The sequence below is a fragment of the Sciurus vulgaris genome (genome assembly GCF_902686455.1).
Source record: "Sciurus vulgaris genome assembly, chromosome: 12".
Classification (NCBI taxonomy): Eukaryota; Metazoa; Chordata; class Mammalia; order Rodentia; family Sciuridae; genus Sciurus; species Sciurus vulgaris.
In genome coordinates, this window is record NC_136473.1 from 104,119,212 (window position 1) to 104,144,731 (window position 25,520).

Here is a 25,520-nt window from a genome sequence, read left to right on the forward strand (position 1 = left end):
AATCTTCGGAGTGTAAATTCTTCTGTGTCTTGTTTCTTTCACTCATCCTTACATCAGGGAGATTAATTTATGAAGTTGCATTAAAAAAAAAAAAACTGTGTAGTGATCCATTGCTTGACTATATGACATTTATCTCTTCTATTGATGAGTGTGTGGGTTGTCTCCATTTTTTGTCTATTATCAGTAAACCTGTACTTATCCTTTAGTGTGTGTACACATGCCATTATTAATGGTAGGTAAACACTGAGGAGTATAAATCACTTAATTGTTGATTTCTACACTGGAGAAAAAATCTTGTGAAGATGACTCTGAAGTTTATTTTCTGTCTCAAATAGTACAATGAGGTGATAATGGTAAGGATGTGTCAGAACCTCTGCATACAAACACAATCACGTTTCCTCCTTATGACCACCCTAAATTATGCACTATTATTTGTTTTCCAAATAAAATATTACAAAATGCAAAACACTCTGTTCAGAGACAAGACACACAATTTGAACGTGGTCCTTCCCCTTCTGCAGGTATGTGTGACTATGCGCTTAGTGAGTGGAGCTATGAGAAACAGAAGAGGTAGAAGTTCGCACAGCAGAGGGGAGGCCGGAGGTAGGTCTGAGGGGATGGGATGCTCTGATGGATGAAGAGTGTAATATTCCAGGTGTGTGTGCATGCATGTGCACACCGAGAGCACAGAAGAGATGCAGTGCTGTGAGTAATCCATCTCGGGGAATACATAGTGTGAGATTTGGAAGAGTCCTCAAATTTCCAAACCATGGTGTTTGAACTTGAACCTTTAGGAAAAGAAATGTCGTGATGAGAGCAAGATTTCATGAAGATCAACCTGGTACCTGTGCACAGAATTGGTTGATAGCAGGAAAAGCAATCAAAGCTACTGTAAGATTCAAGGAGAGGCCACTGTCACTCAAATAGAGGAAGTTGGGCTTCAGGATTGGAGATAATAGGACTTGCTACCTTATAGTGCTATAAATGATATAAATATTTGCATATTTATTATCTGTGGCCTGTGAGGTGGGCAGAGACGAGCGATCCTCTTTTATTGATGGGGAAGCTGAAGATAAAAATGGTTCAAACTCACCTGCAAATAGAGACTTGAATCCATGTCTATGATTCCACTAGATCATGTTGCCTAACACAAAGGTGACGACTGAGATGCGTACACGTGGCCCACACAATTGAAAATGCAAAGCATCACTCGGTAGATATGGCTTCTGTGAATTGCAATTTCTATCCCATCTCTAGATTTTTTTTTTTTTTTTTTTCCTCAAAGAGGAGACCACATGTCATTACACCCATTCCTACAGGAATCAAGTATCCTGGACAAATATGCTTTCTATTTACACAGCTTTCTTCCATGCCCATTCCGTAAAGACAGAGGTACCTAAAGGATTGAGATGCCAATTTCTAATTACTTCCAACTTCATATAGATTTTTAAAAAGACTAGACATCAACCCCAAATAATTCACTTTCATTTTCCAACATGACTCAAGATTCTCCAGAAAGTTAGAAAGGATTTCAAACTGGGAATAGATTACATACTACCAAAAAGCATTTTCCCCCCATGCTTTGACAAATGTACAGGATAAAAGAGGCTTTCAAGAGTTTGCTGAATGAATGATTGTGGTCCATAAAATCCTATCTGTGGTCTTAGCTCCATATTAGCAGATTGACGCTGAAGAGTAACTCACTCACCTTAGTTTCCTTATCCATAAGTAGTAGATTATCTGGTAATTTCATGACATTTCTCACATTCTAGAACTAAGTGTGTTTTCTTGGCATTACTTTGATTATTCAATGGCGAATCAACTTGCCCATCTATGCTTCATCTCTCTCTTTTTTTTTTAATGCTAGAAAATGTTGAAAAAAAGGAATCATGAATTCTATGCTCTTCTAAGGGGAAGAACGAAGATGGGAATGAGTTTTCGAAGATCATTTGCTGATACATCTTTTTTGCAGTAGTTTGCAATGCTCGTGGTAATACAGCTTTGGGTTGATTTTTGGTATGTCAAGTTTAAAAACTAAACCTATATCAAAATATTTGCTTATTTTGATGATAAATAGATCTTTCACTCCTTAAGTGTGACCTTACATATGACTGATTTGACTAGATTGAACTTCTCAACTACTCAAATAGATTAACCTTGAGAAATGTATGGCACACCCTTTTGTCTATTAAAGGACACATATTTAGATATGTCAATAAATTTATGTCAGGTAGATTAAGAATGCAATTGTTCCTAAAGTAGAGGTCTCTGCAAGGGCGGTGAATTAAACTCATAGAATGGGAACTCTGCTTACTAGTCTTCATAACACCTAGTATTTAAAATCAGCGTTGAAGAAATATCGTTGGCAGGACAGACTTTTGGACAAGTTATTGGTTATCATGTGTAAGAAAGTTCCATTAAATATCACGTTCCAGTGTTTCCCTTTTCTACCACACAAATGTCACTTTTCTATCACTGTTTTCTGCACACTGTTGTCATCTTTCAAAGGCAACATTGCCCGACTGCAGACAGATCTTACGTGGGTTTTTGGTGTCGTTCTTATTTCTCTGAATAGGTAGGTAGAGGCCTAAATATTTACTCTGTTCTGCTCCTGATGAATTAGGACTGACTTGGCTCACATTCAGGGTATTCTTTTATTACTTTTTCACTTGTTAAGGATGCTTTTCCATTTTTCTCACATATTCTCCTAGATCTGTTCTATTTACCAGTTCCTTTAAAACCAAAGGGACAACATTTCTTTGGGCTAAGTCTGCTCCTTCTATCCATTGTAGCATTTCCCAAATCATCTTTTTATTGGATACTGTAGGTAACATTTGTGACAGAAATGAAGTGAAAAGGCAAGATGTAACTCACTTGTAACAGTGAAAGTTCTGCTCTCCTGCTTAGCCATATGAGATACATTGACTTGGTTCTTTATTGGGTGTATCTATCTCTATCAATATAACACTTTTTTTTTTTTACTTTGCAAAGTTAATGTTAAGTAAAAACATACACATGTGCATTTATCTTGGCACTCACTTATCCAACAGACAAATCCAATTAACTAGTGGGCACAAAGAGACAAGAATGGGACAACCTACATGCATAAAATCACGACGGGAATTTGCATCTAGAAAGACACCCCCCCACATCATCACCAACCGCACACACCTGCTCCCAGGAAGCGCCCTTTAAGGTGCGTGCCTTTCCCAAGGCGTTTGGATGATAATGCGACAGGGAAGAATTTGCATTGCAAAGGAGAATTTTTCAAAATGCAGTGCAGATAGTTAATAGCCGAGAGCGTGGCTCGTGCTGGGGGGTGCAAAGGAGGAGAGAGGCGGGAGCCCCGGCAGCCAGCTGGGGGCTGACCTGATTCCCTAGAATCCTCGGCTCCCTTCCTCGTCCCTCCCAGCGTCCTTCCTCGCCTGCTTCTCGCCCTCTCCCCCTTTTTTCCCTTTCCCAGATAAGCTGCTCCGGGAAACAAAGAAGCCGGCTCTCCGGACCGCAGCGCCTGCAGCGAGCGCCCTGCCGGCGGCTTCTGGTTGCGGGGACCGGGCTCCCGGCTCGCGTCCCTCCCCAGCCTCCCCCGCCTCCCGCGCTCGCTCCTCGCTCGCTCGTTCCCTCCCTCCCCGCTCGCTGCCTCCCCCACCATCGCAGCGCTGGGAGGAAGCGGCTGGGGCTCAAGATGGCTTTAGCCCGGCTCTGCGCCCTGCTCGCCTGCTGCTGGGGGCCGGCGGCGGTGCTGGCCACGGCCGCCGGCGACGGGGACCCCTCCAAGGAGCTGGAGTGCAAGCTCAAAAGCATCACGGTGTCGGCGCTGCCCTTCCTGCGCGAGAACGACCTGAGCATCATGCACAGCCCCTCGGCCTCCGAGCCCAAGCTCCTCTTCTCGGTGCGCAACGACTTCCCGGGAGAGATGGTCGTGGTGGACGACCTGGAGAACACCGAGCTGCCCTACTTCGTGCTGGGTGAGTCCCGGGGGAGGTCGAGGCGGCCGCAGGCGCTGGACCGGCGCCCCCAACCCCCACCCCGGCTCGCTCCACACACCCACTCGCCGGCGACATCCCCTCCCCCACCCCCTGGATCCGCCCCACGCGCGGACCGTTCTCCACACCCACTTGCAAGCTAGCGCCTCGCCGCGCTTGGCTTCCCCCCAGATCCGACCTGGGTGCTGGGCCCTCAGCCTCCTGCCCCAGAGGAACAGGTTGCACGAGCGAACCCTCTCCCGGTCTCGCCCTTCCAGGCTTTAATTCAGGACCACATCCGCATGGCACTTCTGGTCTGCCACCAGCTCAACTCCCATGAGCCCTTCTCCCCGCTCCCTGACCACATGCTCCTCTCTTCGCTTCACACCCTCTGGACACCCGCAGCCACCCACAGCCATTCCTGGGGGTTTTAGAGGCAGGTATTTGGTCATCACCTTGTCAGGCATGTGCAGGCCCAGCTGCACCGGCTGTATCTCTAGTCTTCAGTCACTGACAGCCCTGTGTGTCACCAGGTTGCCGACACCTTCCTTCCAAATACTCAAGTTTCTTGTACTCAGAGTGTTCATCCTTGGGAAGTCCTACCTCTGTGCCTAAATGTAGCAACCCCCTCACTCAGCCACCTCCACATCTCCATGTGTCACCACAGTTCCCTGGATAAAGAGATCACCCAACTGTGCTCTGTTATATTGGTTTCTTTGTTCCCAGAGCTGCCTTAGAGAGGCAGAGGCACCTGTGCACACAGAAGGACCTCCCCTGGCATGAGGCTCCTCTTTCCTTTGTTTGTTTACATCTATCTCTTTTGGTGCCATCCTTGTCATTTCTTAGGCCGCAGAACTCCTCAGGTGCTGGAATTCCTGTATCATTTTGGATTTCCTCTCTTTATCAAGTCAGAAAGCAATTGAGGTCCTGTTTCAGCATCTTGTGAAGCACCACAGGTTCACAGGACTTAGTTAACCAAACCTCTCCCCTTCTCCAGGTGCAGCTGTGTCTCTCACCCTGCTGTGCACCACCATTGTGCAATCTGTTTCTTGAGTGAGGCTTATTTTGCCCAGGAGAGAATTCAAAGAAAACCACAAGCCACAAGTCAGTTTCTAGATCCAAGGGGGTAAGGAGGAAAGATAGAAAGAAAGAAAGAGATGGGAGGGAGGGTGTTTCCAGGACGTTGTTACATCTTCTTAATGCTCTACCTACTCACAGGGACACGGCTTCCTGAGAGTCAAATGTAAGTTAGAAACCATATGGCAAGTGCTAAGTCTCTCTGTTGTTCTCCCTTCTCAAGAGGTATGTTCATCGTAAAAACATGAGCAAGTGGGTAAGAAAACCCTCACTCCCAACTCCTATGGAAACGTAATTTAAAAAATTGCCTGGTCCTTTGAAAAGTTGGTTTATAGTTCCTGGAGTGCACCTCAGTTGAATCATTCAAACCAACCTACACTCTTGATAGAATTACTTATTGTCGCATTAAAAACACCAATAACATAATAAAAACTGGGGGCTGTCTGAGAATGGGAATGTTGTGGATATGCTACGCATTACAATGTACAATTGCTGGGTTATTCAGTGGATGTGAATTTCGGGTGGAAGTCATGCCGATGTCCAAGTACAATCTGTTCATCGTAATATATAGAATGAGTATGAAGAATTACGTGTTTCTAAAGGGGTTCTTTTGGGTTCTGCATACAGTGTTTATTGTGCATAAAGAGGGACTTGTGTGGATGGAACGAGGCAGGTTGGACTAGTAGGTATTCAAAATTCCACTTTTTTTTTTTTGCAGAATCCCAATGCTGGGACTGAATATCTTGATAGGCCTACCAGGATCTGATGTGCACTTCAAAAGCTCAGATGTTAAAGAATGGGTTTTCTGCACCTCTGTGCAAAGCTGCCCACTGCAGCACCTTGTTTGGGTTGCTATGGTAACCTGCTGCAACTTGGCATTTGCACATAGGTACAGGCACAGCTCTCACTTCTGGGCCAGGTGCACTGTTTAAAGGCATCATTGATTGTCCCTCCCCTGTCCTCCCCGTTAATGAGGTGTGCTGGAACTAGAGATCTGCTGGTACCTATTATCCCTCCTGGCCCAGTATTCCTAAGGGGAGCAAGGATAAGTCTCAGCTTCACTGGTGGAGCCAAACTGGGCAGAAAGGGAGAGGAGTCCAAGTTCATGGAGGAATGGAGGGCAGACTCGAGAATAGGTGTTTTTGAAGTTAACTTCTGTGGTCCTGGATCCCATCACTCATGGCCAATACTGATGGCTATAATGACTACAGTCCTTCACTTCCTCTCTGGAATCCAGTGTGCTTTCTCCATCCCCTGAAAAAAATCTGAATCAGTCACACCCAGGAATTTGTTAAGCATGAACTTGCTTAGCACTCTTAGGCACTAAGACAAATTAAAAAATAAAAAGCTCCCACTTTCAGGTACTCTCATTGGAAACACCCCAAACCTGCTAGAACTGTAATGATACATGATTGTGTAGTAGGGATGTAAAAAGCAGTCTAGGAATGCTGAGGGAGGAGATGTTTCCATAATAAGTACAGACTCCACAGAAGACATGGACTTGACCAGAGGCTACTCTTTTGAGTGGAGAAAAGAAAAAAAAGAAAAAAAAAAAAAAAGGGAAAAGAGAAGAAAACAAATAACAAAAGCAAGCCTTGCCTTGACTTCCCTTTGTTTCCAGATCAAGACCTATCACTTCAATGATGCAAACAAAGTTTTTCTCAAAAATTGTATGCAGCTGGCTTTTCACACTTCATGTTCCTCCAGGGCTTTCAGAACGCTTTTGAATCTTTGCATGTCTATTCCCTCTGCAAAGAAGGCTCCTTGTCCCTTTCTTACCTGGTGGCCATCCATGCTTCCTTCTGAACCCTGCACTGAGGTTATCTCTCTATGAAGCCGTCCCTTCCCTCTAAAGGGGTCTTAGTCCATCCCACTTCTGTGTCCTTTACATGGATTAAAATGCAAAGCAAATGAATGAAATTAAAGGAAGCTTGGATTTGGCTTGGATTAGGAGAGGTGAGGATTTGAGCTCATGGGGAGGAGAAGAGCAAACTGCCATTTGGGGAATGAATCTGAGTGTGGGAATCACAAGCCTGTAGCACAGTGTGGAGAGCGGCCAGGCTGGGAGACTGGTGGGAACTGTGCCTGGTTCTGGAGAGGGGGCTTGGGTGTCCTCATAGAGGCCAGGGAGAACGGTGGAGCTTGGCTCCCAGGTGCCATCTCAGCCATCAGCCTTGTTACCTTTGCTTGTAGGATAATCTCAGGCAGAGGGGGATGAGACCATGTCTCCTCTTCTTTGAGGTGGGTTTGTAAATTGCACTCAGGTGCAAAGGGCAGATGTGACTTTCAGATATGGGGTTTTGTGGGGGGCGGGGAGGGGGACTACACATAGTTTTGAACTGGACTGTGTTTACTCAGGGGTGTCATCTCTAGATTGCTGTCCTTTCCACAAATCCTCATTGTACTGTGTCTGGCCCTCTTCTTTATCTGGCAACTCTAAGTTGGGTAATCTGAATACCAATTTCAAGATGTGCTATAAAAAGTCTCCAGAGTATTAAAAAATAACTGCAGTTTCTAATTTTAAATACTTAGGTACCTAAGTCTTAGTATCCTCTCAGAAGTTTTTAAAGGCTTGACAGATTCATCAGCTGAAATTTCATATCTCAGCTTTCAAAACAGTGGAAACTCCTATTTTGGAGGCAAATTTGATTTGGAGACAATAGGTGAACCTGCAATGGGGCCTCCAGATACTCTGTGCTGTGAACACAATGCATCTGTCAGTCCTGTTGCTATTCGAAGGTGACACCCTCTGGTTCATACCCAGTAGTGAGGTTTTACATGCATGAAACTCAGTGAAGAAAGCTATTTCTCTTGTGCTTGGGAGTTTTGCTTTAGCTGTCATGGCTTTTGATTGAACAAAGCATTCCTGAAGATAAATCCATCAGTCTGCAGAGGTGTAGTCCCCACATGCACGGTGCTGTTTGAAGTATCTCAAGCAGTCCAGTGCAGTGGTTTAAAGAACAGGCTATGAAGACAGATCTGGTGTCAACTCTTGGCTTGCCACCTCTTCCAACAGTGGAGGGAAAAGCAGATCAGGGAGGGTAAATGAATGACTCAGGGTCACTTAGCTAACAAATGATGAATCTGTCACTTGAACTCAGGTCAATGTCAAGTTTAGCTACTTTCTTCTAGCTACTATTTTACATACCTTAACATTTCTCAAAATCTGTTTCCTAGTTGAATAAAAGGAGCCCTGACAGTGGTTAGGATAGGGAAAGGTGTCCCTTATGGTGTCTGTGCAAATACCTCTACACTCTCCTTGCCCATCGTGATTTCTTACACAAGCCGTGATGTGGGAGGTGAAGCTGTCAAGGAGTATGTCACACAGGTAGGTATATTCCTTCAGAAGAGTGGGGGCATTCTTATTTCATTTGTAGTTTCCAGATTTGGGTAGTCAGTCTCCATGTTCCTTGGTGACATATTGTGACACCAAGGGATGTGATGAACAAGGTAAGATGCACAGGCTGAAGACAACATGTCAGTGCTCTTCTGAGAAGGGTCCTCTAGAAATGCCTTTGGGATGGGATCACAGAGCCATCCAGAGGCCACCTGTGTCCAAGGCCCCGGATCTTTTCTTTTCTTGTTTTGAACTTTAAAAGTTTTTTTTTTTTTTTTTTTTTTTATTAATGAAAAGTAAAGCTTCCACTTATTTATTTACTAAGATTACTAAGATTACAGTTGAAAAACAAGATTCAAAAGAAAAGCAAACTAAAATTTTACAAGGGTTAGGGTTTCCTTACAATATAGAGAGCTCTTACAAGAAAAAAAAAAAAAAAAAAAAAAATTAAAAATAGACCCCTCAGTAGAAAAGTGGCAAAGGATGTAAAGTACCTACCTATTCATGTCAAGAAAAACTGTAATTGTCTAATAAACAGGAAATTTTAAATTAAACCTCACTGGTAAAGTAATGACTAATTACAAAATCAGTGTGATGCCTGTCATGGACTAAATGTTTTTCACTTCACAAAATTCAAATGTTGAAACTCTAATCGCCAGTGAGGTGGAAGGCCCTGGATCTTTGTGCTAGAAAGCCCGATGCTCAGAAGGCACTGCCAAGGCCCAGCGAGTAGCTGTGACTGAGCTTTCCCCTCAGCTCCAGGTGTAAGATTGAATATCATTTTCTACTTACAGGTGAGCTTTAGATGAACAGGAAGCAACTAAAATGCCTAAATATCTCTAACTGCTTTTCACCCCTCTTCCCATCCGAGGAAAGATACCATTTGGGGAAAATGTTAAAATTTATTTCTTTTCATTGCTTCCTTTTGCTTTCTACTATGGTGAGTGGTCTAGATTAACAGTGAACAAATTTGCATAGCGTGGCGGCCCCACCCAGGACACGCTGGAGTGAATGGTAGCAATCTGAAGGTAGGGTGGCAGCACTTACATACCTCTCAGTGGCAGAATGCACTCATTTATAGCATCGAGAGGGTCGTCATTTACTGTTCTGCTATAGAAATGTAGATTTTTTACATCAAAGGAATTTTGAATGCAGAAGTGATGAATTTTACAACACTTCACATGTTCTTCTGGATGTGCTGATATGCCTCTAATTCAAGTCATCGCAGTTTTTGAAGGAAAAAATAAAGTACAAGCTTAATTTCTTTATTTCTCTTTGGAGGCAAGATTGAGACCTTGTATGCATATTCCATATATATATGTGTGTGTGTGTGTGTGTGTATATATATATATATATATATATATATATATATATATATATATATATATTCTTTTCTTCCTTCCTTCCTTCCTCCCTAGTTCTTGACATGCAATTAAACATAAAAGACTGGTAGTTTCTCAGATAAAGGCCAGTTTATAAGAACAGAATTGGGCACCTTTTCTGCAGGGTCATGCCAAGTCTTTATTTTTTCGCTTTTATACCACTTCAAATACATGCACACAGATATCAAAGAAAGCTCTATTTTGAGCAAGTTAGTCTCCCAGGACAAGTTAAAGCTTATGGCAATTTCTAGTGTATTACAGTTTGGTATCTATCACCATGTTATTTTTATTACAGATACAAAATGACTAATATTTTGTTTTTAAATCACACACACTTTAAAACTTTGAGGGAAACAAAAGACAACATCTCTGTGGATCTCCAGAAGGTTCCCAAGGAACAAAATTCAGAAAACTTAAATTGTTGCTAATGGTAATCTAAACTGACATGACAACTTTTGGAAAAGTAAGATTGAAAATGTGCATGCCTGATGACAGAGCAATTTCACCTCTAGCTAGCTGTTTATTGCACAGGATGTTTTACATGTATACATGGAATGTAGCATTCCTGTTGGTAATAGCAAAACCTGGAAGCAGCCATTAATAGAATGCTGGAAGTAAGCAAGATGGTGCATTCGCCCAATGGTATATTATCTAGCCATGAAAATAAATGGGTTGAGGTACTAGTACCAATATGTGTAAATCTCACACCTATAATGATGAGTGAGAGTAAGTAATTCACTGAAAATACATAAGGTATAATTTATTCATACAAAGTCAAAGCAACATGTTGTTTAAGATTATGTACATAAGTGCTAAAATGTTTATGAAAAGCCACCAGGAAAGGGGAGATAATGTGACGTGGAAAGATAGAAAAGGGAGCTCCGGAGATACTGGCAGCACTTGATTTTTGTTCTCCTTTTCCAAAGGATACACTTAATTAGAACAATTTTAGATGTGTGGGAAAATTAGTATAATAGTACAGAGAGTTCCCATGACCCCATACCTGGTTCTCCTCTTATTAACATCCCTGTGGTGCATTTGTTAAAATTGAAGAGTCATTGCTGATGCATCGTTATTGTTGAAAGTTTTATGTCACTCCAATTTCCTTGGTTTTTGCTTGATACCCTTGTTATGGTTTAGATGTGGTGTTCCCCAAAAGCGCACGTGTGAGACAATGCAAGAAGGTCTGGAGGAGAAATGATTGGGTTATAGCCTTAACCTAATTGGTGAATCAATCCCTGATGGTATTAACTGAGTGGTAACTGGAGGCAGGTTGGGTGTGGCTGGAGGAGGTGGTTCATTGGGGGCGTGGCCATGGGGTGTGTTTTGTATTTGAAGAGTGGAGTCTTTCTTCCTGATCATCATGTGAGCTGGTTCCCTCTGCCACAGTCTTCCACCATGATGTTCTGCCTCACCTTGGGCCCTGAGTAATGGAGCTGGCCTTCTATGGACTAAGACGACTGAAACTGTGAGCCCCCAAATAAACTTTTCCTCTCCTAAAATTATTCTGGTCAGATCTTTTAGTCGCAGCAACAAAAAAGCTGACTGAAACAACCCTCCTTCTGTCCCGGACCCCACCCGGAACACCACTTTCCATTATGTTATCATGACCCCTTAAGCTGTTCTCGGCTGTGACCTTTCCTTGGCTTGTTTTTGCTGACCTGGACAGTTTGAAGAATACTGATCAGGTATTTTATAGACCATCCTCAACTGGGATTTGCCTAGGGTCTTTCTGATGATTAGACTAGATTTCCAGTTTAGGGGAGGAGGCTGTGAGATGTCCTTTTATTACATCACACCAAGAGTGTGTATTGTCTACTTGGCTGGCCGTTGACCTTGATCACCTGATCAGGGTGGGGTAGGTGGACTTTCTCCACTCTTGCTTTTCTCCTGGTTTTTATTCTGGCAGAATTCACTTGATAAACCATATTAAAGAAGTGGGGAGTTATGATTCATCTTTTTTGTAGCCTGAGAACATAAATTATTTTGAATTATTCTATGTGAGAGAATGTTCTGTTTATTTCATCATTTGTTCATATTGAATGGACTCATAAATATTTATTTTATACTATTTTATTGATTTTATTGCTCAAATTGCTTGTTCCAGCTTTAGCTAATGGAACTCCTTCCAGTCGGCTCTCATGTGTCTGTGGCATGCCCCTGTCATTGTGGATTTTCATGTAGTCCTGTTTTTGCTTTTTGAGCACTTTATTACTTTCTGTCACTATAAACTGGCACAGATTCATCTTGTATGTTTCCTGCCTGCATGGAGAATTACCTGTTTCTCTAAGAAACCTGGATAGTTCTTAATGGAGAATGGTGTTAGAAACCAAGATGTAGGCCTTAGGTGAGCTTGTCTATACTGGGATGTTGTTGCTTCTCATTCCTCTCAGCTGACAGAGCCAGGATATAGATACATGTACACAAACTTATACACACATTTATAAGTATTTATCTATCTATCTATCTATCTGTCTATCTATTTTGAGCTAAGCATGAGTTCATTATCATTACTTAAACAACTGTTTTGATCTGATCTGTTATCTAATCCATGGACAATTCTATGCTCCTCACCTTACTCCAACGACGAGAAGCCTGGTTCCAATCATCTGCCATTCATTTATTTAATGTTTCCATTCCATGATGCCGTTGTAGCAGTCTTAGAATTGCTTCCATTCCCCTATTGGGAACAACTTTATCAGAGTACAGTCTTATGCCCAGTTTCTCTTTCTTTAGTTGTGAAGTCTACTCATTCCCAAATTTACTTAGGTCAGCACTTCTCCTCCTCACCTCCTTCAGTGAGACTGTAATACCCTTTATAGTTAGTGTTTTGTCACATTTTGCATTCCATCCTGGGCTCCCTCAACCTCCTAAGTGATTTAGTTTGCAGACATTAAGGTTGGGTTTATGTCCTGGAAAGTGACCTGAGTTTTGACAAGTGTGCACTGTAAGATATCCACAATTAAAGCATATGGAATAGTTTGCCTCTCAGAATTCCCTGCCCTTCCTCTGCTCAGTTCTCCCTTCCCTACTCCCAAACCTGGAAAGCACTGATCTTGTCCTGTCACTGTGGTGTCGCCTGTTCTTGAATGACCGTGGCTGGAACCTGTGATTTGTAACCTCTTCAGACTTACCTCTTCCCTTTGCTCTATTTTTTCTTCATGGGTTGGTAGCTCATTTCTTTTGTTGCTGAATAATATTACCTTATACATATACCCCATTTTTTTTTTATCCATCTACCTACTGAAGAATATATCAACCACTTCCAGTTTTGAACAATGATAAAGATAAGCACTGTAAATATTAGCATGTGGCATTTTTTGTTGTTGCTTTAAATATTTTTGGGGAGAGAATACACCACACTTCTACCCAATTTAAATAAACAGTTTTACAGTGCAGAGGTCTTCTACTGTTTTACATCCATTGTGCCATGGATTCTTAGGGAATAGCTTCCAGCAGCTCTGACCGTGTTTGTTGATTCTTACAAAGTATACCTCTCTGGGCTGAGCAGGCTGGAGCTTCAGCTGAACCCTGGTACATTCCCCTTTGGTTTCCTTCTTTTTCTTATCATTTGTATATGTATGAAGATGAATCATTTCGTCATACATCTCAGGAGTCTATTTCAGCTCTTAGAGGGCTTAACATGCTCAATACTCATTAATTCTCTTGGTGAGAATTTTCCTTAACTTGTTTGCACACAGCACACCCGCAGTATGCTGGGTAGCACTGTTGACTCTTCCAGTTTTACCTGGTAACATTTCTGTGATGCACTCCTTTCTCAACAGTCCCTGTTCCTCTGACATCTACAATATTATCTTTCTTGTAGATCTCCAGGTATGTGACCCAAGGAGTAAATCCACGTTTTCTAAAAAGCCCCAAAATACTGAACTTTAGAAATATTGAGCAACTCCCCTCGATTCCATTGTGTTGGTTACTTTGGTGAATTCCTGGAAAACGGTGGTGGCTCTGGATGAAAGTTGCATACAGGTTGTTGTGTGCTTCCTTTCTTCCTTCTTTCCTTCTTTCATTTATTTATTGTGATCTCAATGCACAGAATTGAAATAATCATATTCCTCAACTCAGCGCATTTTATCAGAGGTCTATGAAAGCCCCTCTTCTTCCAGGTGTCTGATCATTTGTGTGTTTATTTCCCTTTATCTCTAATTTGAATTTCCACCCAACCTTCCCCAGAGCAAGGATTGTCATTTACCTATATTTATCCTTCTTTTATTGTGAAATGTGCATAGCTTATGTTCATGCATTTTTAATTTTAGTAAAGGAAGATGTGCTGTCATGTCACTCTGATTCTTGCTTTCTCCGCTCGGTACCGTCCAATATAGCTTTCTGCAAAACTAAGGTCCTGTTCTCTACCTGCACTATGCAGTATGGCCCTTCCTAGTCAATGTGGCTCTTGAGCACTTGAAATGTAGCTCGTACATCAGAGAAACTGAATTTTTATTTAAAAAATTTGTTTAGTATACTCCTAAATAGCCTCATGGCTACCAGCTACCATATTGAACAGTCTGGACACTTGCTTCTTGCTGAAGGTGTGTAGAACCACACAGGTCTCACCATTGATTCTGGGTTCTATGGAGCACTCCATCATAGGCTTCTGCCACATTTGACCAATCCTCTTAATGATGGACACCTAGGTTGGCTCTTGTTCCTATCACTGTAAATAAGGCTGCAATTATCACCTTTGTGCATATTTCCTTAAGGAATTTTGTGAAAAATTTTCTGGGATATATAACTGCTGAATTGTGCTCAGATGGCTGACCCAATCTGCATGCTTATCAGAAACATGTGATGGTTCCTATATGCCTGAACACCCATGAATGCTTGGCATTGTGCAGTTTCCTAATATTTGTCAATTCAATATATCTAGAATGACATCTCTTCACTATTCTATTTTATATTTTTAGGAACCCATGGATCATCTCCCATACTAGGGAGATGATCTCTTTGACTATATGAGTTACAAATAAAATTTTCCTTGATTATTATATTTCTTGTCCTTGTTTAAGTTTTTGTTTGCTTGTTTGGTGGGTTGATTTTCTGAAATCCTTTGAATTTTTATGTAATTAAAGCGATTAATTATTTTTTTCTTGGCTTCTATTCCCTAAGACTTAGTTGAGAGTCTTCCTCACATTAAGATTATAAAAAGAGGCTGGGGAGATAGCTTGGTCGGTAAAGTGCTTGCCTTGTAAGCACAAGGCCGTGGGTTCAATTCCCAGCACACACACACAAAAAAGATTATAAAAAGGATTCCCCAGTTTTTCTGCTAATATTCTAATGGTTTTATTCTTTTTTTTTTTTTTTTTTTTGTGGTGCTGGGGATTTGAACCCAGGGCCTTGTGCTTGTGAGGCAAGCACTCTACCAACTGAGCTGTATCCACAGCCCTGGTTTTATTCTTTATATTTAAATATTTGATATATTTTGAATTTATTCTGGTATTTAGAATGATACACAACCTTATCCAGATGTTCTATATACATAGTATTGCATTTACATGTCCACACAGTTATTCAACTGTCTTGTGCCATTTATTAAATAGTCTTTGGCTTCCCCTCTGATTTGAGGTGTTACCTTTATCACATACTAAATTTCATAACACATTTAGGTTTGTTTCTGAACTTGGGTTAACATGAATAAAAGTTATCAGATTGAGGAAGAATTGATTGTTTTATTTGGTTGTAAAGAAAATATTTAAATTTTTTTAGTATTTATAGAGAGAATAATATGACTTTTACTCCCTTAAATTTATTAAAATAATGAATTATGTAAATTCACTTGCTAATATCGAACCATCCTAGCATTCCTTGAATAATTCCTCACTTGGTAGTAATGAATTATTTCTTTAGCATGCTGTCGAATTCTGGTCATTAATATTTTATTAAGACTATTCCTAAGTGAGGTTAATCTTAGGTCATCTTATCGTGTGTGTATAATGTTTGTCAGGATTTAGTATGAATTTATGTTTATTTCATAAAAATAATGTTCAAGTTTGTTTCTTTCTTTGTGCTACAATAATTTAGATTGCATTGAAATGACCTATCATGCCCACAATCTTAACTGCTCTACTTAATCAGTGTGGTGATTATAATGACTCAGTGAAGATTTGGTAACACTGTAAAGTACTGAACAGCTAAGTCAGTCAGAGTAGGACCAAACTCTTTCCAGAAAAAGTGGTCTAGGTTGAGATTCAGAAGATGTTGGGAGTTTGTCTGGGTGAGAAGTTATTAGCTATAACCTAATTAACAGGAAGTAGGAAGTGTGAAAACTAAAATAGATCAGTACATAAATATTTAGGGTCATCTTAAATATTTGGCACTTGTGTTAAAAACTGATGACCTTTGGTCGAGAGGACATGAAATTAAGCATGTACACCAGTGCAGTATCCCGCGAAACTCTTCGTTGCCGGCATCTAAGTGTGAATTTGCCACACCACCAAGCTTCTCCAGGTACCATTCCCAGTGCAATCCCTGTGCACAAAGCATCCCTGGAGTGTGAACTTCTGTGGACTGATGGCTTCAGATTATCCTGTTTTCCCTCGCTTCGTGTTTTTCTCCAAACATGAATTCTGAGAACTAAAATTCTGTCTTACTCATTTTTCTCCATGATAATCTCATCCCGTGCCTTGACCTTATACTCTTCCCAATGTCTCCTCTCCTGTCCTTCCTGATATTCCCTGGATGGCTCTTTTCAGTTTAGCACCAATTTTGGGCCATAACCGGACAGGGCGCAGTGGCACAGAGTGGCCACTTTATTGACAAGCGTCCTCTGCATGCATTCCCAAAGTGTTTCCCACGCGCCCGGAAGGGGCGGCCATTCCCTTTCTCTCCACTGCTAATTCTGTGGCTGCTGCTATACCACGTGTAATTAGCATCGGGACCATTTATGGGCCGGGAGTCCATTGAATATAAAATCTATGTGTAAGTGCAATTCCTAGAAAGGATTGCATTTAAAAATAGATTTTTGAAAGGGTACTATAAGTAGGATAGAGGTTAAGTTTCTAGAACAAAAAGGCTTTTACAAAGTGACTTAAAGGAGAAAAGCTGCTTCTCCCTCAGGTGACAGTTCAGAGCTAGTGGTGCAGTTCGGTAGGTCACTCCTCTGCTCTCCACTCCATCTAGTGGTTCGGAAACCCAGGATCTGTCTATCTTGTTGCTCTTCGCCCCACAGGATAGCAAAGCAGGTCATCAGAGAATGCATGTTTCAGCTTCCAGGAAGAGGAAGAGCAGATGTCCAGGGTTAGCTTTATTTTTAAGGAAGTGAGGAAAACGTCGCACACATTCTTCCCACTTCTATACCGTTTTAGTCAACTTTTTTGCTGCTGTGATTGAAGACCTGACCAGAACAACTGTAGAGGAAGAAGACTTTATTTGAGGGCTCATGATTTCAGAGATCCAAGTCAATAGAATACTTACTCCATTCCTCCAGACTGGAAGTGAGGCAGAACATCAAGGTGGAAGAGTGTCCTGGAAGGAAGCAGCTCACATGATGATCAAGAAGCAGAGAGAATAAAATAAATACCCCAAGGCCACACCCCCAATGCTCCTCCTCCTCCAGCCACACCCACCACTTCAATTAGCACTCAATCCCATCAGGTGATTAATTCACTGATTGGGTTAAGACTCTAACAACCCAATCATTTCTCCTCTAAACCTTCTTGCATTGTCTCACGTGAACTTTTGGGGAACATCTCACATCCAAACCATAACATATACCATTGGTGAGGACTTTATTACACAAACCAAATTCCAGCAAATGACCCTGAGCAATGCAGTGTTAACTGGGTGGCCCTTGCTGAATTTAAATTCAAGAGAAAGAAGGGAAGGAAGGAAAGAATAGGTTTTTTTGTTTTTCTTTTTGCCAATTTGCACTCCTTAGGATAAGACTCCCCCAAAATAAAGAACAATATTCTACCCACATATAATTCTACTCTTCTTTCAGAAACACCTCTGTTCCCTTTTGGAAGTGTACATCCTCAGTGCCATCGTCTTCTGCTCCTCCTCTCCTTGCATCCACGGATGGCTTCCAGGTCACTCACAGTGTGCTGAGTGCTGCCCTGGTCGTCATTCTGTCCCATCCTCTGCCTTTGCCCAGGAACACATTCCATTTAACCATGTGGACCCAGGTCAACCAATATTTTCTTAAAGGGTGAGACGGTAAACATTTTAGTCCTTTTAGGTCATACAGTCTCTGTTGTAACTACTCAGTGAACCTCGATAGTGGAAAGGCAGCCATAGGCGATTGGCAGATGAATGGATATACCTGTGTTCCACCTAAAACTTAACAAGAACAGGCAAGTGACCCCTGGACCATTGTTTTCCAACCCTTGATGTGGTCAGTGCACCTTCACTTCCTCCTTTCTAATGCCTTGGCTACCATGGCTCCACCTTCAAAACTCCATTTTGCTTACCTGTGACCACATTAACACCCTCCTCATTCCTAAATGTCGTCCAGCCCCAGAACTGACCCCAGTCATGCACAACTTCCTTCTTCCACCTCCTGTTCCCCCTTTCACTATGCCTGATTCTTGGTCCTTGAAAGCACATGATCTCATTGAACCTTTGTATCTTCCATGGCTATTAGAAAGCTCTGGTACCTCATCCTTCTCCTGGCCTAATCTCTTACCAGTGTCCTCAATTGCTTCTTGCTTCATGTCATCGTGTGGCATCTACCAGTCAAATGTCCGGATGTGGATCAGTTCCCCAAATCTATCTGCCTTACTTTTATCCCCAGACTGAATGCTGAGATTTGTGCATAAATGTTCCTATTTGTGTGGATTTGAGTTACTATAACTATCTGAGTTCTAATCCCAGTTTGGTCCTGAAAGTTGCTTATTAATTTTTTTATTGACCTTGATGAACTTCTCCTCTCATCCCTAAGTGACTATTTCAAACCTTTAGTAAGAGTGTTAAGCTTTCAACTTAATTCCCATGTCCTTACATAAAACCTTGCCTTATACTTTGCTTCAAAATTGAGGCTGTGAATTACCTCTAATTTCTGTACGTCTTCATCCCCCAATTTATAAACTCAACTTTCATTCTTACTTTTTCATCTCCAGTTTCCAGTATTTTTTGAGCAGGTGTTTAGTCTCAGTCACGACTTTAGGCTCTGGGATTGCCATGAGAGAGAAGACAGACACAATCCTTCCTTCACAGAACCAAGAATTCCGTGCTTCTAGGACCCAACCATGTCTGTCCTTCCTCTCTTCCACATCTTTACCTTGTCTTGTCCCCTCCCTGTCCTAGATCCTTCCCTTTAGCCTACACCCATGCTCAGGTCTCTCTCATCTTAAAAACAAGACAAAATCATCCACTTCCTGGGGTGCCCTCTCAGCAAGCATCCCATCCGTCTCCCCCTGTTCACAGTGGCGATCATGCACCTGAATGCTTCATTGCACTGAGGTGGCCGCTGATCCCCAATGTTAACCCTTCTGTCCTCATCTCTATGGCTCTTGCCACTGTTGATTGTTTTGGAATCGGCTGCCTCCTTTGCTTGGGTAATGTACAATCTCTACATAGGTAGGAAGGAAACTTGTATGACTGAAAGAAAACCAGGGGTCTGGACACAAAAATAGGGAGTCCTCCCAAAGTCACTTAGTAGCACATTCAAAGACCTTGCTGTTTCCCAGCCTATTGTAACCTGACTCCCAGAACCTGTGAGAGAGTGCCCCGAGTTCTCAGCAGGCATGAAGGTTACTCCATCATTTGGTTTCTACCTCTCTAGCATCATCTTAATTTGACCTCATATTAGTTTGGAATATTTCCATTCCAAGCATGAGAATACTCCAAGTGATGTAAATGAGAAGGATTCACAGACTGAGGTCAATGAAGGAGGCAATCAGGGTTGATTTCTTTCAGTGTGCCATCTGAGTATCTCTGCTGTTCTCGTGGCTTTGACCTCTGTGTGTGGTCTTCATCCTTGAAGTGGTAGTAGGATACCTGAAGCAGCTCTGGCATCATATTCCTGTGGGAAAAGGAGCAGGGAAGAGTCAGGATTGCTTCTCAGGCCTCTCTTAAAAGGAAGGAGGCTGCTTTCTCCCAAAAGCTTCTGCAAGCTATTCCTTGATAATTTTTATGTGAATCGAGTCAGGCCTGCCAATTCTTGGAGCAATTTCTGTATCAAGAATGATGCACTTTTCTTTCTGAAAAGTGGGGGTCCGTTCCTGCAGCTGAAGTCCAACTCCCAGAGGCCTGGAGGAGCGAGATGAGGAGACCACGCCAGTCGCTTCAACAGCTCTCCACCTCATTCTTCAAAACAGTGCCTTAGTCTCACTTCTGCTTCTTTTCCCCCTTCTGATTCCTTTAATCCTTCGACATACATTTTAGCTACAACCTCTATCTAGGAAACTCCTGAGGGTTTCTTGCCCCTCTGTACTCATAGCACTCTATGCACACATGCCCGGTAGTTCTCTAATTATAAAATCATTTTCTTCCCTCTTTGCTACCAATGAGACTTTCTGCTCCTTAAAGTCAGAAGGTTTCCTAATCATCTCAGCATCCCTCACTCCAGCACTGGGCTTGCTTGACTTGGGGTAGGGAATTAGTGAATGCATGCCAGTCTCTGTTCCACTGAGCTTCACTCAACTTACCTCAGAAAGCCTCCAGTCTATCTCAGTGATGCTCAAAGTGGTTCACAGACCTCCTGAGGGGTTGAACTGACTCTTTCCAGATGCTCTTTGAACATGAAAACACTCTTCACCATAATGCGTTTTTCATTGTGTTGATACTTACACCGATGGTGCAAAACTAACGGGAACAACCACAGACCTCTTTGCAGAAATTAATGCTGTGATACCCACTATGCTAGTAGTCAGTTATTGTACTTTTTCACTGTAGTCAGTTTTTTTTAGTACAGTCAATATTTATTTAAAGATAACTTGAAATGAAGCAGTACAAACAGCTTATTAAACACTGACTCTTTTGTATGTCTTCTAATATTCTTGAAGTGGGAGGTACATTTAGGCTATTCTGCTGCTGGCTGAAGTGAGGTTGTTTGAGTTACTAGCTGAACTATCTGCTTTAGTCTGTGACATAATTTTTACTTGAAAGAACAACTGACAAGCAAATTAGTTTTTCAGACTTGAATATTTGGCCAAATTTTTCTTAGATATGGACAAAAGGAGTTTGAAAAACAACTGGCAGTATTTGTTACTGATAATAAAATTCTAAGCTTTTGTAAAAAAAAAAATTATTAAAAAGTTTAAAAATATTATTAAAACTTGTCAACACCACAGTGATTTGACAGCTTTCCAATGTTGACTTTTCTGATGAAATCAGTAATGATATTAACTAGTGAGAGTTTTCAGTCCTATAATGAAATGTACTAACATTTCAAAGATGTGTGTACCTCCATGATCTAGTATTTTCCAGATGACTAACGCGTGATGTTTCAAAATTGTTCATGAGTAATTTAAATGCACATTCAAATGTCAACCTGGAAAAGTGTGTGCAAAATGTTCAATGTATGATTTTCATTGTCACATTGCTACGTACTTTAAAGAAATTAAGTTTTGGTGAGTTTTAGTGTAGTATCAAAAAATATATCCACAATTATATGAAATGGATATTGAAATATTCCTTTTTCTATCTTCACTCCCAAGGAAGGATTTTCTTCATATACTTCAACCAGAATAATGTGCCAGAGTGTGTTCAATGCTGAAGTAGGGATGAGAATCTACCTTGTCTTCTACTGAGTCAATACAATGCAAAAAATATATTAGAAACTGTTATTCTCAGTATTTTTTGTTTTAGAAAAATGTAATTATTTTTCATAAAATGCGTGGTTCATGTTAACGTAATGGATTTCTTATCACTTTAAAAATGGATTAGTAAATATTTAAAACTTTCTTAGTTCTGTCTTCTAATATGGTACACATTGGTAGATATAACTCACACAGATGGCAGCTGTTTGTGGTTTTCAGTTAGGAAGGAAAAGAGTTGTTTCAGGACTGCTGACCTAGCTCACATGGCACCTAAGCTGGGAACGGACCCCCATGTCCCATGGAGGGTTCATTGTCCTGCATGTGAACGCTGTAGCACTTGGTTTACATCTTTATCACAACACTGCCCACGAGTAACTTGAGTTGGTGTTTTTTTCTAGCCTGTGAACCTAAGACTGATGCATCTGATACTTGGTATGAATGAATGAATGAATGAATGACTCCTAATCTCATTCTGCTCCCAGGGCTGATTTTTGTTACTACATCGTGCTATGTGCTCCTGTGGAGGGCAGAACTTGACACACACACAATAATTTCTACCAGTTAGACTTGCTGTTCTTAGCCCCATCCCCCTTCAGCCATGTGGGGAACATCTGTGGGTCTTGAAGGAAATGTGGTTGGTTAAGAGTCTCAGAGTCCTGGAACTTCTAGGGGATTTCAGAGGTGCTTTAGACACTTTCCTCAGGACTTGGGACAGACAGATAGTGAGGCTGGGAGGCATACTGTTACGGTTACTTAAAGGTCACAGGGGAGACCTCTTGAGAGACTATGACATTTAAAGCAACTGTGGCTTATTTCCCTGGGGCCTTGGTATTAAAGGGGCTGGGGATGATTATTGTTCTAGAGTCACCCGGAAGACTTCGAGCTAGCTCAGGACCAGCACTCTCAATCCCAGGCATTTTTACCTTCATTTATCACCAGAGAAATGAGGTGAAAGCTCATTTGTCCAAGCTTGAAAGTCAAAGGACTCCGGCGAATCATCTGAGTTTCTCAAATCCTGATCCAGAGCAGGGCAATTCTGGGGATCAGGCATTAGGAGTCTCAGAGGTTTAAGGATTTAGGCTCCTGAAAGTTCTTGGGTCAGTGCTTCCCAAACTTTTTCGTGACAGGATATCTCTAAGAACGACGATTTCTTTGCCTCCCTGGGTGAATCACGTGTCTTCTCTTGTTTGAAGGAGTGGGTTTTATATCCCATCAGTTTTCCTGAGTGCGTGGGGGCAATCCCGTAGCACCTCTGCAGCCTCTTTGTGGTGCGCTGAGATGCTGTGGCATACCTACCAGGGAGTCCTTGTGTAGTCCAAAACAACTTTGTGGAAGCGGCTACAGGCTCCTCATACCTTCTCGATTCCCCGTAGGCCATGAGACATCATCAATAACATTCCCAAGCATTTGAAGTTTGTGGCACCTTGATTAGACCAAATTGCTCCCAAATTGCTGGGACCGGCATCCAGTGTGTCATGCAAGCTTAACGATAACTCCAAAGCATTGAGTTCCACCCCCAGTCCTACTGTAAGCCTGTTTTGGTGCCAGCTGAAGGAGCTGTTTCTATTTAGTCCAGTAATTTGGCATAGAGAACATGTCCCAGAATGTCTTAGGACATAATCAACACAAGTTGGAGACTGTGAAAACATGTAATAACCATACAGGGAGTTGACAAAGTACTAGCCTTACATCCAAAAGCAAGGAAATGACATTTGTTTATTGGTTAGAGCTTGTTTAATGTCTGTATCACCCAATAAATGGCGTTACCATTTGGATATGAGGTGTCTCCCAAAAGCTCATGTGTGAGACAATTCAAGAAGAAACGATTGAGTTATAACCATAACCTAATCAGTGAATTAATCCCTGGTGGGAAGCGAGTGGTAACTGGAGGCAGGTGAGGTGTGGCTGGAGGTAGTGGTTTGCTGGGGGCATGAATATGGGGTATAAATTTTGTTTCTGGAGAGTGGCGTCTCTCTCTCTGCTTTCTGGTCATCGTGTGAGCTGCATCCTTGTGCCACACTCTTTCACCATGATGTCCTGCCTCACCTCAAGCCCCAAGGAATGGAGCCTGCTGTCTATGAATTGAGAACTCTGAAACTGTGAGCCCTAAATAGACTTTTCCTCCTCTACAGTTGTGTTGGTTGGGTCCTTTTAGTCATAGAGTGAAAAATCTGACGAAAACAAATGGCAGTGTATTATTTTGAAATATCAGGGTTACAAAGAGTGATGAAAATAATGCAGAGAATACCTATATAAGCTTTAATCACTTTCTCTTATCATCTTGCCTAACTGTTGTACGTTGATCAAAACTAATAAATTAGCATAAGCATGAGAATGCCTTTTAGGTGATAGTTGGCTATCATTTTTAAAAATGTAACATTTACATGTACATTAGAAAATGTGTGTTAGAAAAATCATAGGCATATCAAACTTTTAATTTCATTGATTTTTGACAGTGAGATTCAGATTAAGCAAAAAGTAGATGAAAAGGAAAATTTAATTTAACAATTACTGAAATTTCAGGTGGTACATGGGCATGACAAAAATAAATGATGAAGGTAGTACTTGAGTGACTGACATTTGGGAATCTTTGTCAAAGTCAATGCACAAATGGAAATCTGAAGAATTTACTTCCTTCCCCCTCACTACCTCGGTAGACGCCCCTCGGAGGATAGCTTCCCAGGATGGGCTTTACCATTTCAGAGTGCCACTTTCAAGTGATTTGCATTCTCCATCCAGGAGGCTGATGATGGTCAAGCCTAGAATAATGTCCCTGAACATGGCCATAGCAAATCTGACTTTCCTATAATTCTCACATTACAATGTAGATTGATGATTATGGTGCTGATGATGGAAGTTAATGTTCTTCCGAAGACTGGACATTGACAACAACTTGGAAATGTTCATACTAGAGGGAGATTTGAGAGGGAAATGTAAATTATCCAGTTAATGGATTTTCCCCAATATAAATGCAAAAACTGCCTTCATCTCCAGGTCGCCATGTAAATCACGCTGCTGGCTGGCAGTTTTACATCCTCCCAGGTTCTGTGCGGAGACGATTACTAAGAACTCTGGAGCAGGGTGGCTGTGCGAGGGGTTTGGATAGCCACAGGGGTGTGCAGAAGGCGAGGAGGACTCATGTGCAAGCTGGAAGGAAATTTGCTGACCACATCTGTCTTTTGAAGTTCAGTGTGCCCTCTTCCCTCAGGAGTCAGATCACTTTAAATAATTTGTGGCTCTTGAAAGTCAGCCATTTTCTCTCTCCTCCCTCCTTCTCCCTGGCTCAAAAATCCTGATTCCCGCTTGCATGTTCTCATTGCTGGTGAGTGCAGGTTTTGGAGGATGTTGGGCTTCAATGAAGGCCCCCCACCCTGCACCATTTCATTGTTCTTAAAAGAAGTCAGGAACTGGCTGGATTAAATAATGACTTCTAGGTAGAGCAAAAGTGCTTTTAGGCCCGGGGAATGCTTTTAGAATCTTTTTTTCTTAGAATCTTTATTGATGAAAATAGACTCAGTCCCACTGACTTTCAGATCCTCTGGCTTTTTCCGTTTACTTTTTTACACGGTGTCTTGAATGTGAAGAACGACAGCGATGACAGGGATGTGTGAGGCACCTTCTGGCTGGTGGCTGCCACGTGACTGTCTTCTGTGTTTCTTGTTTATGTTTGCCTGTCTTTCCAGACCACCCCATGATTGGTATTCTGTGGTGCTTTTTCTATGTCCCGAGGTGCTCTGGAATAGCAGGATGAGTGTGGTTGGCTACCTGAGGATGTCGCACCTGTCAATTCAACCAACCACAGATGGAAAGAAAATATTAAAAAAAAAAAAAATGTGAACATGTATGGACATTTTCTCTTTTCATTATTTCCTAAACAATACAGTGTAACAACTATTTTCATAGCATTTACATTGCATTAGGTATTAGAAATAATCCCGAATGTTTTAAAGTATACGAGAAGATATATATAGGTTGTAAATGCAAATATTTTGCCATTTTATATAAGGGACTTGAGCGTCCTCAAGGTTTCGATCTCTGCCAGGGG

General features: G+C 41.7%; 1 protein-coding gene across 3 annotated transcripts in view; it reads left to right on the top strand.

The window, feature by feature from the left end:
* Positions 1-3,445: 3,445 nt before the first annotated feature.
* Positions 3,446-25,520, top strand: part of ASTN1 (astrotactin 1) — a 287,138-nt gene continuing 265,063 nt past the window's right edge. For 2 of the 3 annotated variants that reach the window (XM_079107250.1, XM_079107251.1), the window contains exon 1: positions 3,446-3,968. In XM_079107250.1, the coding sequence (XP_078963376.1) occupies positions 3,686-3,968 (283 nt within the window). In that variant the 5' untranslated portion in view covers positions 3,446-3,685. The remainder of the gene's footprint in view (positions 3,969-25,520) is intronic. The other variant, XM_079107249.1, reaches the window with a different exon arrangement.